At 45.3% G+C, this 12,705-nt stretch overlaps 1 protein-coding gene across 2 annotated transcripts in view; it reads right to left on the bottom strand.

Moving 5' to 3' along the window:
- Window positions 1-1,366: 1,366 nt before the first annotated feature.
- The window catches only part of ARHGAP8 (Rho GTPase activating protein 8), a 37,099-nt gene continuing 25,760 nt past the window's right edge, over window positions 1,367-12,705 (bottom strand). Inside the window, exons 1-13 of one of the 2 annotated variants that reach the window (XM_053462717.1) lie at window positions 12,532-12,702; window positions 10,593-10,696; window positions 10,202-10,339; window positions 9,713-9,800; window positions 8,901-9,032; window positions 8,307-8,393; window positions 7,488-7,586; window positions 7,146-7,256; window positions 4,569-4,642; window positions 3,790-3,867; window positions 3,331-3,459; window positions 2,934-3,037; window positions 1,367-1,958 (exon numbers count right to left, since the gene is read on the bottom strand). In XM_053462717.1, the coding sequence (XP_053318692.1) occupies window positions 1,761-1,958; window positions 2,934-3,037; window positions 3,331-3,459; window positions 3,790-3,867; window positions 4,569-4,642; window positions 7,146-7,256; window positions 7,488-7,586; window positions 8,307-8,393; window positions 8,901-9,032; window positions 9,713-9,800; window positions 10,202-10,339; window positions 10,593-10,629 (1,275 nt within the window). In that variant the 5' untranslated portion in view covers window positions 10,630-10,696; window positions 12,532-12,702 and the 3' untranslated portion in view covers window positions 1,367-1,760. Of the gene's footprint in view, window positions 1,959-2,933; window positions 3,038-3,330; window positions 3,460-3,789; window positions 3,868-4,568; window positions 4,643-7,145; window positions 7,257-7,487; window positions 7,587-8,306; window positions 8,394-8,900; window positions 9,033-9,712; window positions 9,801-10,201; window positions 10,340-10,592; window positions 10,697-12,531; window positions 12,703-12,705 lie in introns of those variants that run through there. The other variant, XM_053462719.1, reaches the window with a different exon arrangement.

Raw genomic sequence — 12,705 nt, 5'->3', positions numbered from 1 at the left:
TTACCGTTAATGGAAGAACTCGGGGCAATCGAGTCCGCAAATTAATAAAAACAAAAATAAAACATTTTTATTTACAGCCCCCCCAGACATTGAATTCTCGTTCCACATCAAAAACATCAGGTTTTTCTCCCGATTTCCCCAGATAATAGAAATATTTTATGGTCAGGTTGACGCTCGTTGTGACCCCTACTGGAAAAAAGTGGGTACTCAAACACCACCGGGGGGGGGGGGGTTCCAAAATATTAACCCTTTAAATACCATGGCATCAAGGGTTAATAAAAGCCGTTCGCTTGATTGTAAGCTCCTTTGGTCAGGGCTCTCCTTACTTTGTTTCTGTCCGGATTGTTACGCGATTAACTAACGTCCTGCTTACCCATTGTACAGCGCCACGGAAACTGATGGTGCTATAAAAAAATCTAAAGATAGCAAGACTTCATTCTAATGTTTTTCATTTTTATGGGTGTTTTGGGGTCATTTTATGGGAATGCACTTTTTCTACAATAGGAGGGGGGGTTATCTGTGGGTTATTTTATGCAAATTCCATTCATGTCAAATAATTACTGACTCCTATTTGCCTAATTTAACCATTTTTTTCATTAAATATAAGAGATCCCTCGTACCCTGGAAGCTCACTTAACCAATTACTAATTTGTTCTCCAGAATTAAATACATTTGCAATCGTTACAAATTAACATCCATTCCATTCCTCCATAGACTTTCATTAGTCAGAGAGTCCGGCTGGTGATTAAGACCGAGCCATTCTATTGTTCCCCGCAGGCAGTATGATAAGGAGTCGGGGTGTATCCATATATCTCGCACAGCTTGGATTACGGGAATGCTCTGTGATGGGGAAGAAGAAATTCCAGCAGGTTTTTTATATATTATTATTTTATAAAATGGTTTTATTTTATTTTTTATGTATTTTTTTTCACGTACAGGCATCAGAAAGAAACACGAATTTCAAAAAACAGATTTATTACAAATACAACAAACGATCTTATAACAGAAAACCAAATAAATAAACCGGTTTCTTTGTAACAGTTTTTACTTTGATATTAATGTTTTAAAACCGGCTGTTTGTCCTTCAGTTTATCCGTAACAAATTCCATGTAACTAAAACCAAAAGTTACTTAATGGGGGAGGCCAAAAAATTATATATTTTCCCCATGAGCATAACCTCCCCCAGCACTGTATACAGTAACAATCCCTCAGCGCTGTATACAGTAATGTCGGTCGGACAAAACCCTGGTTTTATCTCATTTTGTCCCAATTTCCCTTTATCAGCAGACCTGGAGCCGCCGGTGCTGTCAGTCATGTGATATTTTGGGTGACTTCCCCGACTCAAACCCCACACTGAGCTGATGCTTTATGGCGATGCTAATGAAGTCCCTTCCTCCATAGACTTTCATTAGTCAGAGAGTCCGGCTGGGTGATTAAAACTGAGCCATTTTATTATTTCCCACGGGCAGTATGATAATGAGTCGGGGGGGGGGTTCTAGTAAATAACAGAGCAGAGTACAAATGGCTAACATTTTTCAAAAGCTAGAAAAAAAGTGTTTTAACGCAATAATAGTAATAAAAGAATAGAAGACGCTCCGCTTTAGAATAACTTTTTGAGTGAATCCGGACACTTTTATGACGTAGAAGGCAGTGAAAGGGTGAAATGGGAAAAGAATTGACCCCCGCAGCATATGGAGAACGTTGGTAGTTAAAGGGCCGCGCCGTGTAAATGGCGTGTCGGCTGCTGGCGGCCCCCGCGGTCAGGACTCGCTCTCTCCCGGGACGGTTCTGGAACTGAAGACCTTGGGGTAAAATTCTATTAATAACTCCGTGAACACATTTATCGGAACGAGAGCGCTGATGGAGGGGACGCCGTCCGGGGGCCAGATAAGATTCACTCCGAAGACGCACGCCAGGTTCGCAGCGGTCATTTTATTTCTAATACTGTCCTGAGACAACTAAAAGAAAAAAATAATTAATACTTAAAAGGCGTGCAATATATACATAAGGAGGGGGGAAAACAAAAAAATTGTATTATTGTTAACGTTAAATTTTTTTTTATACTGAACATCTAAAGGAAGGGCTGTTGGTTTAAAAAGAAAAAAAAACAATATTTTTTTTAAAAATGTCCACCCAAAGAGTAAAACGAATGAATTTGTTTGACGTTTTGTAACTGTATTTAAAGCTGCTGTTCCACCTACTCTGCTGAATTTAACACTAAATGCCGCATTAGTCCCCAAACCTGCCCAGAAATTATTCTCTAATCGTGTGAAAAATTTATTCTTATTCATAATTTTAATGGGAACTCCGAATTGTCACGTACACTAAAAGAGGTAATTGATGTTTTATCGTGAAGTAGAGCTCTACTACATGGAGCGTTAAAGGCTGTATAAGTATGACAGCAGATCGGCCCCATCCGGCCCCCATCTAGTCGGCCGTTTCTCCTGCTGTAAAAACTCAAACCTTAATCAGTCATTGGTCTCGTCTTGGGGGGCCAGATCATGAGGTACTATACTGAGAGGATGGTAGATAAGTGGAGCAGCCTCCCAGCGGAAGTGGTAGAGGGTAATTCAGTGAGGGTATTAAACATGCATGGGATAGACATACGGCTCCTGAATCTAAGACGAGACCAACGACTGATTAAGGTTTGAGTCTTTACAGCAGGAGAAACGGGCGACTAGACGGGGGCCGAATGGGGCCGATTGTGGGTTATGCAAGTTTAGGGCAAAACACAAACAAGGCTTTGGGTAAATAGAAAGCGTGGGGCGGGATTGGGAGGGTAGATATCAAAGTTTCTGCACCGAAGGGTTTGAGTGGCTTTGGACGCCTCCGTTCCTTCACCTCAAGGGAGATGATCATAAGCCCAGCCTTTGGGCCCCCCCCACGGCAGCGAGATCCGTACACGTTACACATGCGCGACTAATCATGCTTACCGCGTGCAGAAAGCCCACGAGATACTTTAACACGGCGTAGTTGTGATCTGGAAGACTCTGCACGACCTCCTTACACCTGGTGACTCGCAGGATGCTCTCCACACCTGGAAAACCAAGAGCGACGGCACTCAGAGACGCGCGTTGAAGTATGAGCGAGCGCAGGAGGACGGCATCAATTGAACTTCCCCACTCGGGCCACCGGCAGCAACGTTTACACATAATGTAAAGCCGCTAATAGCCCGCGCTGGATCGTAGCCCACGCCGAGCTTTCTCCAGTCCTGTACATTATGTGTAAATGCTGCTGCCGGTGGCCCGGATGGGGAAGTTCAATTGATGCCAGACTATTGCCCTCCTGCCCCCGCTCTCTCGCACGCATCTTCAGCTCGACAGAACTCACCGGTGATCTCCAGGATGGGTCGGTACGAGGCGAAGGTCAGCAAAGGCTCTGGGAGTTCGCGCAAAAAAGTCTTCAGGATCACCGCCGGTACGTGGGCATCTCCGCCATCATCAAAATCCACCGGCTTTCCTGCGGGGCAACGGCAGCGGCACATGGGGTTAAAAATGATTCAGCCTTCGACCAATTACATGAAGAGCTTCAGCCACAAACAGACTCCATGAGCCCAAGAACCTGCGGGCAGATCGGCCCCATCCGGCCCCCGTCTAGTCGCCCGTTTCTCCTGCTGTAACGACTCAAACTTTAATCAGTCGTTGGTCTCGTCTTAGATTCAGGAGCCGGATGTCTATCCCATGCATGTTTAATACCCTCGCTGTATTACCCTCTACCACCTCTGCTGGGAGGCTGTTCCACTTATCCATGTGTCTTAGTTGCCCTCCCATCATGTAGGGAAACACTTACCGAGATCATAACGTTTCTGAATGTCTTTAATGATGTGGACGTTCACCGATCTCCTAAACAGGCCCTCTGTCCCAAATCCTAAAAAACAAAAAAACACAACGGTTTTAGGTTAAATATTCTTTTTTACAGAAAGAGGACATTTCTTCAACACGAGTTAAAAAAGGGAGATTTCATGGTAAAAAGACCAGAAGTCTCTCGGCTTGAGGTCTACGTATTACCCCTCTTGGGGTATTTCTGAAGGGTTCAGGGGGGCTTCCGAACATTTAATTTAATATTATTATTATTATTATTATGAGTATTATTATTATTATAGACATTTTGTGTGAAATCCGGTAGCAGAATTTACGGAAAGAGCCGTAAAGATTGGGAATTCACCGCCTATGACGCATAACAGCACCGATTGGGCACTAAATAAATAATCTGCATGAAAATGAAACGTCGATATTCTGGGCGGAATTTAACGGCCGTCCGAGAGCCCAAAATTTTATTTTATTTAAAAAAAAAAAAACTAAATTTAAAAGATTGAAGTTTTTGGTTCTTATTTTTGTTACAAATTTTAGTTGAAAACGAGATCTTTTACTTCCTATTTAAGATCTTTTGCGATGTTTTGTTATTATGAGGTCATTTTGACGGAATTCTGATAACGCATTTTTTGTTGTTGTTCATCCTCAGTATGTATGTTGCCATGGCAACATTTACAATTTTGGAGAAAATCACCAAATCAACAAATGAAAAGCGTCTGAGTTGCAGAGATGGAGACCCCGACGCGAGGGCCTTACCTTTAATCTTCAAATACGAGACGGTCTGCTTCATAACCGGAGGAATCAACTCCCCGGAGTTTTTATTCTTCAAACTAAAAAGAAAACAAATATAAATATATTTTATCTGGACGCATGCGCAGGGTGACCGCTGCTTCCTTATTATCCTTCCTTGGAGTTGGAAGAAGGATTTTACTGAGAGGGTAGTAGATACGTGGAACAGCTTCCCAGTGGAGATGGTAGGGGCTAATCTAGTGAGGGAATTTAATCTGTAAAATATTTAAAAAGTTTAATTACAGAAAAGTTTATTTCTCGGCTAACTAATCTCCTGTAACAGAAAGCGATGAATCCATCTGTGAATCCGACCGAATACTCTAATAAATTAAATTATTATTTTTAAATTATAATTATTATTATTATTATTTTGGGAGAAATCCCAACCATAACCAATTGTTTTGCGAATAGGTATTTAAAGCGGAGCTCCGATTCTCTGGCGCGTCGAGGGTTAAAGGGACGACCACTTTGTGTTTGTATAAACGCGTTGGCGGTCGGGGTCGCCCCGGCTCTCCTCCTCGGTAATCGGCGGTTATTACGGTTTAGGTTTGCACGCCGGCTGCTCGTTGAAGCAAATAAACGAGGTTTGGGTCTGGGCGGTTCGATGGACTCCTCGTTAATGAGCGATAGAGAGCGCCGGCCGCCGTGCCAGAGGTTGGCAGCGATGCGGGTATAATACCCCCCCAACCCCCCCCCCGATTGATTTTCCATTGGATGAATTACTAAATCTCAGGGCTGCGAATCACGAGTCTCCGATTAGGCTGCTGGACTTTTAATATCCTACGACCATTTATAAATAGCAAATTATTACTAGTGACGGCGGCTACTATATGCATGCTCCATATAAACAATAGAATGGCTCAGTCTTAGTTACCCAGAGGGACTCTCTGACTAATGTAAGTCTATGGAGGAACGGACTTCATTAGCATCGCCATAAAGCATCAGCTCAGTGCGGTGTTTGATCTGTATACAGCGCTCGGGGGTTATATTACTGTATACAGCGCTGGGGGGGTTATATTACTGTATACAGCGCTGGGGGGTTATATTACTGTATACAGCGCTGGGGGGTTATATTACTGTATACAGCGCTGGGGGTTATTACTGTATACAGCGCTGGGGGGTTATATTACTGTATACAGCGCTGGGGGTTATATTACTGTATACAGCGCTGGGGGGTTATATTACTGTATACAGCGCTGGGGGTTATATTACTGTATACAGTGCTGGGGGGTTATATTACTGTATACAGCGCTGGGGGGTTATATTACTGTATACAGCGCTGGGGGTTATATTACTGTATACAGCGCTGGGGGGGTTATATTACTGTATACAGTGCTGGGGGGTTATATTACTGTATACAGCACTGGGGGGGTATATTACTGTATACAGCGCTGGGGGGTTATATTACTGTATACAGCGCTGGGGGTTATATTACTGTATACAGCGCTGGGGGGTTATATTACTGTATACAGCGCTGGGGGTTATATTACTGTATACAGCGCTGGGGGTTATATTACTGTATACAGCGCTGGGGGTTATATTACTGTATACAGCGCTGGGGGTTATATTACTGTATATAGCACTGGGGGTTATATTACTGTATACAGCGCTGGGGGGTTATATTACTGTATACAGCGCTGGGGGTTATATTACTGTATACAGCGCTGGGGGGTTATATTACTGTATACAGCACTGGGGGTTATATTACTGTATACAGCGCTGGGGGGTTATATTACTGTATACAGCGCTGGGGGTTATATTACTGTATACAGCGCTGGGGGTTATATTACTGTATACAGCGCTGGGGGGTTATATTACTGTATACAGCGCTGGGGTGTATATTACTGTATACAGTGCTGGGGGTTATATTACTGTATACAGCGCTGGGGGGTTATATTACTGTATACAGCGCTGGGGGGTTATATTACTGTATACAGCGCTGGGGTGTATATTACTGTATACAGTGCTGGGGGTTATATTACTGTATACAGCGCTGGGGGTTATATTACTGTATACAGCGCTTGGGGGTTATATTACTGTATACAGCGCTGGGGGTTATATTACTGTATACAGTGCTGGGGGTTATATTACTGTATACAGCGCTGGGGGTTATATTATTGTATACAGCGCTGGGGGTTATATTACTGTATACAGCGCTGGGGGGTTATATTACTGTATACAGCGCTGGGGGGTTATATTACTGTATACAGCGCTGGGGGGTTATATTACTGTATACAGCGCTGGGGGTTATATTACTGTATACAGCGCTGGGGGGTTATATTACTGTATACAGCGCTGGGGGGTTATATTACTGTATACAGCGCTGGGGGTTATATTACTGTATACAGTGCTGGGGGTTATATTACTGTATACAGTGCTGGGGGTTATATTACTGTATACAGTGCTGGGGGTTATATTACTGTATACAGCACTGGGGGGTTATATTACTGTATACAGCGCTGGGGGGTTATTACTGTATACAGCGTCGGGGGTAGGAACGCATTCTTTCCCTTTAATATTTGAACATTAAGTAACACGACTTACTATTGCAGGCTGACTCCAAACTGTTGGGTGGGGAGTGGTGGTCGCGGGGGAGGGCATCTGGAAGGAGGTGGGGGTTTGCCTTTACGTGACGTGCGTAGTTTTTCATCATGCCTAAACAACAAGCGGGATGTTAAAAAAAAACAACAAAAAAACAGTATTTAGGGGAAAAATACAAGAAAATATATTTAATTCTCTCCTGCAGGTGTGAGGCGGATCCCCTCCCTCCACAGAGGTATACAAACCTATTAAATATCACTATTATTATTATTATTATTACTATTATTACTATTATTACTATTATTATTATTATTATTATTAGTATTAGTGATGTTTGATACTCACTGTAGCACTTCCTGTGGGATGACGAGGCGGTTGAATTTCAGATGCTCTCTGAGGTCACTTAAATAATTCATGTAAAGAACTTTTTTCCCAAATTTGTGACTAAATAACGGAATAAAGAATCACAGAACATTCCGCTCATAAACATTACTGAGAAACATTGTGTCTGAATACAACAGAAACATATAATATAAAAATATATCACAAAGGGGGGAGGGGGGCTGGAATATCGAGGGTCTTTGTCAGAGCGGCGCTCCGTTCGCACGCGGAATTCTAAACGTTCACAAAAGTGCTAGCTCTTGGGCAAAACAATAAGATAACGGCCAGAATAAGAGAACTCATATAAACATTTAGCGCACGGGGTTAATGCGGGCTGGAGTGTGAGCTTGGAATGGGGTCCGGCGGCTGGGGAGGTAAGCGATGGGCCGGCCTGGGGCCAAAATTCACCACGGTGTCTAGCAGCGAATCCCGATGATGGGTGGCACTGCCGCTTTAAGGCCAGCAGCCCCCTAATGACGTAAGTTTGGCCGACCCTGGCTGATCAGGCGAGTGCGGTGGGGCTGTTGGCCAGCGGCCCTCCGGGGCATTTGCCCGGTGCGCTAGATGGCAGGTTCAAGCCTGATTGGCACACATACCTCCAATAGGCAGAAGTGGGCGGAACCTAACCAGAAAGTGGGTGTGACCAAGCCTCTGTCCAGAAATCTCAGTTTAAATTTTTTTTTTAAAAAAAGCACAAATTGGAGAACTTCCAATTTTTTTGATTTAGAAACCAAAAGGTATTTTGGGTAAAAGGAGGCATTTTGATGAGCGCCGGCGTCTCACCTGATCACCGGTTTGAAGATGTTCCAAAGGACTTTGATGAAGTTGGTCGGATGAACGACATACAAAGCCTTCAGATTCTTCTTATACCTAAAGAGAGGCAGATAAAACCTCCTCACAATAAAGATAGTATAAGCCTCTACCACTTCCACTGGGCGGCGGCTCCACTTATCTGCTACACTTTCGGTATAAATCGATTTTCTCCTGCAGTTTAGTAGCGGATTTTTCACCAATTTATTTCCCAGACCCCCAGATAGGAAGCGGGTCGCAGACAGAACTCTTTCATGTCGAGGTTTAGAGGGTTAGAGAGACTCGGGAAATAATCAGAGCGTCTGGTAAGCGGCTGAAGATCATAGGAGGACGGAGAGCGGCTCCTTGGCCGGGATCTCGTAACGAGGGGGGGGGGCAGGCTGATCAGAGTCCATTATGAATTAAACGGGGTAAATAAAACCCCATTACTCTTCTTCTAAATGCCCCGCCCAGTTACACAAATACCCCGCCCCGACCACACCTCTAACCACACCCCTAAAACAAAAAGTGCCCGTTCTCTGGGTATTTGGCCCTCCGTAGGCTCGCCCGGACGCCCCGTTCCCATACTTGCGGTCGAAGGCTCTGTAGGCGTTCTGTAACCAGCTCAGCGCCGGTTTGTTTTTGCTGTTCAGGCCGTAGTGAAAGTAGACGACGCTGTAATCGTTCTCCACGTACCGGTCCAGCGTGTACTTCAGGTATCTGCAGAAAATAACAAAACGTTTACTGGGGGACCCTGCGGGGATCTTATAAACACTGACCGGGGGGGGGGGTCCGTGGGATATCCTTAGCTATAGTTGGTTATAATGGCAAAAATAATAAATCCACCAAAAAAAAAACTTTCAAATATCAGCTTTACTCTCCTAGATATTTTTATTAAAAATACATTTTTTATTAAAAAATAAATAAATATATAGATCTTGATTTCTGTCCTATTACAAATGCTGGGAGGCTGTTCCACTTACCTACCACCCCCTCAGTAAAGTAAAAAACTTACAATTACTCTTTCCTACTAAGGATAAATAAAAATAAATATTGTCATATACCGGACCATGTTACCAGTGAGGCATTCATTTCAGTGAGTAAATGTGCATGAGTGAGTGAGTGCGTGTATGTGCATGAGTAAGTGAGTGCGTGTATGTGAATGAGTGCGTGTATGTGAATGAATGTGTGTGTGTGTATGTATGAGTGTGTGTATGTATGTATGTGTGAGTGAGTGTCTGTATGAGTGAGTGAGTGTATGAGTGTGAGTGAGTGAGTGCGTGTATGTGAATGAGTGAGTGTGTGTGTATGTATGAGTGTGTGTATGTATCTGTGAGTGAGTGTGTATGAGTGAGTGAGTGTATGAGTGTGAGTGAGTGAGTGAGTGAAGCGCCACGTACTCCAGCAGTCGGATGTGATCGATCTCGTGGCCGGGAGGCAGCCGGCAGCAGCTGAACGTGATCACCTTCCGTCCAAAATTATCATCACCTGCAGGACAAGGCAGGGAAAGGGTTACTGGATCCGGAACAAAAACTCCCGGAACGAAATAACTACAAGGATCGGTTGATTTTATTCTTATCTTTTATTTATATACCGGCAACAATCCCCGCGGCGCTTCTCACAGTCCCTGCATTCAAAGGGTCCGACAGAACCAGAACCGACGGCCTAAGACGGCATCAGGGAAAGGGGGCTCCGAGGACGGCGCGAGGCTTGGAGGGCAGCACTGGGTGGGCTCAGCCCTTGGAGTCACATGACGCCAGGGGTAAATTCCAACCCCGGGGGTAAGCGTGATGTACGGGGGGGGGGCGATGGGTAACGGTACGGGACAAAAAAACTGGTTTTATGACACCAAAAACGCGCGTTTAAATGGAATGTTTGAAGCGACTTACCAGCTACGTGGATGATGCCGTGGCGGGCGACGTCGTAAAACGGGTGAGTAAGGCTGACGTCGGCGGGGTCGCGGGGGCCGGGGGCCGCTGGCTCGTCGTGGCCGAGACTCGCGAGATCTTCCTCATCTTTCTGCAGCTCTAGAAGAGTCACAGAGAGCGAGGAGGGCCGCTGATAAAAATCCCTCTAATATTTTGGAAACATTGCTAGAAATGAAGCTTTAAAGACCCCCAGAGAAAGGATTCCCCGAAATCGATGGAAATTAATCACATTTCTGCCCAAAGATCCCAAAAATACGTTTTTTTTTTAATTCCATCAGAATTCTGAACCGGAACGTCTGCGACTCTGATATCAAATCAGCATCAACGGCTCCCGAGTCTCACAGATCCTCACCGATCTCGGCTAACTGCTCAAAGTCGACGGCTTCCATGGCTGGCGCTCCGCGTATCGCACGGCCGGCGGTCGTCCACGGAGTCCGGAGAAAGATTTCTAACGATCTGCGGATAAAAAGGAAGTAAGCGGAAGAAAACCCGATTCTCCCCGCTGGCCTCCAGTATTTCCTCGCAGGACGGATGACTTCTGCTGATCCCGCCTCCGAGGATCGTGAACTCCTCTTTCCTCAGCTCTGACTTTGAGCCCCATCGCTGGGTATTTGTGTAACTGAGGGGGGCATTTAGAAGAAGAATAATGGGGTTTATTCACCCCGTTTAATTTATAAAGCCGTTTCCTGCTGTTTCTATACACATTATCGGGGCTTTTAGGGCTGTAGAACCCTGCGATCCCCTCATCCCCAGCAAACATTCTGACTCCTAGAAAAGAGGGGCATCAGGGGAGGAGAGAGGGGCAACAGGGGAGGAGACAAAAAGGGACTGGTAAAAGTAAACAGGGGCACTTGGAAGGTGTAAGATTCAGAAGTTTTAGGTTTATGGAGATACAGTAAAGGTGACAATAAATGTTAATTATTCAGGTAGTTTTTTCACAGGGAATAAAACGTAATATTTATATTTATTCCAAACTAATAATAACTATTTCCCCGCCCCCGTCGATATTTTCACAAATTTACAGAAAAAAAGAGAAAATATTCCTTTTAATTTTCGATTTTTTTCACCATTTTTCGTTACATTAAAAAAAAAATGAAAAGCAGGAAAATCAAAGTTTTAAAGTTCAAAGAGCCTTGCTCACACGGCTGTCTAAATCTCGTTACCATGGAAACTATGTTTATTTACCGAAGCCCGGGGCGCGACCCCTTTACTGCCAATCAGGAAGGTAGCCTCGCGCATGTTGAGGACTCCCCCCCGACCCCCCCCACAAACGATAGTACCCAAAACCGGCACGCAATTAATTAAGACTTTAATAAAACCCCCGCTGATCGATCTCCTGCTCCCCTCGCAGACTCTCGCTAACCAGCCGCTCGATTGGCTCTCGGATGGAAACCTTCCCTCCGGGGGTTAAACGCTTTGAACCTTTTACGCCGGTTTGGAGATTTTCTTAGCGTTTTAATTAAATTAACCTGACAAGTTTGTGGACAAAAGGTCCGCGCTACGGCAACCGTACTTCCTAATTACAGCATTGGGCTCGCCGGGGATTCGCGGAATAAACGTCGGGTGAAATACATAAAAAAAAAAGCAAAGATACGAGAAAAACGGAGACTCCGGGGATTTTATCAATGGGGGGGGGCGCTGGCTCAGCAAAAAAAAAATAAGAAAAGGCAACGCGGCGGAAATCGGCGCCGTTCACGGGGAGGACTGATTGGCCGGAATATATTTTAGGAAGTACTGAGTACAGCAGGCGCCCCCCTTATAGTCTCCTGTATCTTAGGACTGATACCTGCCAACTCTCAGGCTTTCGCCCGGAGACTCTGGGTTAAGCGCCGGTGCCTCGGGGCTCTCCGGGTCGTCACTGAGTATCTCCGAGTCACTGGAGCGGTGCTGAGGCCCCCGGCGGCCCCCGTCTAGTCGCCCGTTTCTCCTGCTGTAAAGACTCAAACCTTAATCAGTCGTTGGTCTCGTCTTAGATTCAGGAGCCGTATGTCTATCCCATGCGTGTTTAATACCCGCACTGTATTAGCCTCTACCACCTCTGCTGGGGGACTGTTCCTCGTATCTACCACCCTCTCAGTAAAGTAAAACTTCCTTCCGTTCCATCTCAGTCTCGGACTCTCTAGTGTTAGATTGCGGTCTCTTGTTGTAACTTCCCGTCTATGTATTCAGGCGTCTCTCACAGGTCAGCGCGGTCTCCCTGCACGATGGATTTGTTATAAGCGTCTCGCTGTAGAGGATCACAGGTATTTAGCAGATCCGGGCACGTTCCAGACCGAGCGTTATTTACTAACCTTGCGCAGGTCCGTAGATCGCACGCCTCGTGGCCCCGGCGCCCGGATAACCCTCGCTTCACTGGAGCAGATTCTGAGCTCAGGTGTCTCGGCTCTACCTGCCCCGGGTGCCGGATCCGCACCGAGGGGTCGCTGATTTCCTGCTTCTTTTGTTGAAATGACTCGGGAAGGCGG

Source organism: Spea bombifrons, chromosome 4 (genome assembly GCF_027358695.1).
Source record: "Spea bombifrons isolate aSpeBom1 chromosome 4, aSpeBom1.2.pri, whole genome shotgun sequence".
In the NCBI taxonomy this organism is placed as follows: domain Eukaryota; kingdom Metazoa; phylum Chordata; class Amphibia; order Anura; family Pelobatidae; genus Spea; species Spea bombifrons.
This window is presented reverse-complemented; position numbering and strand designations above follow the sequence as displayed.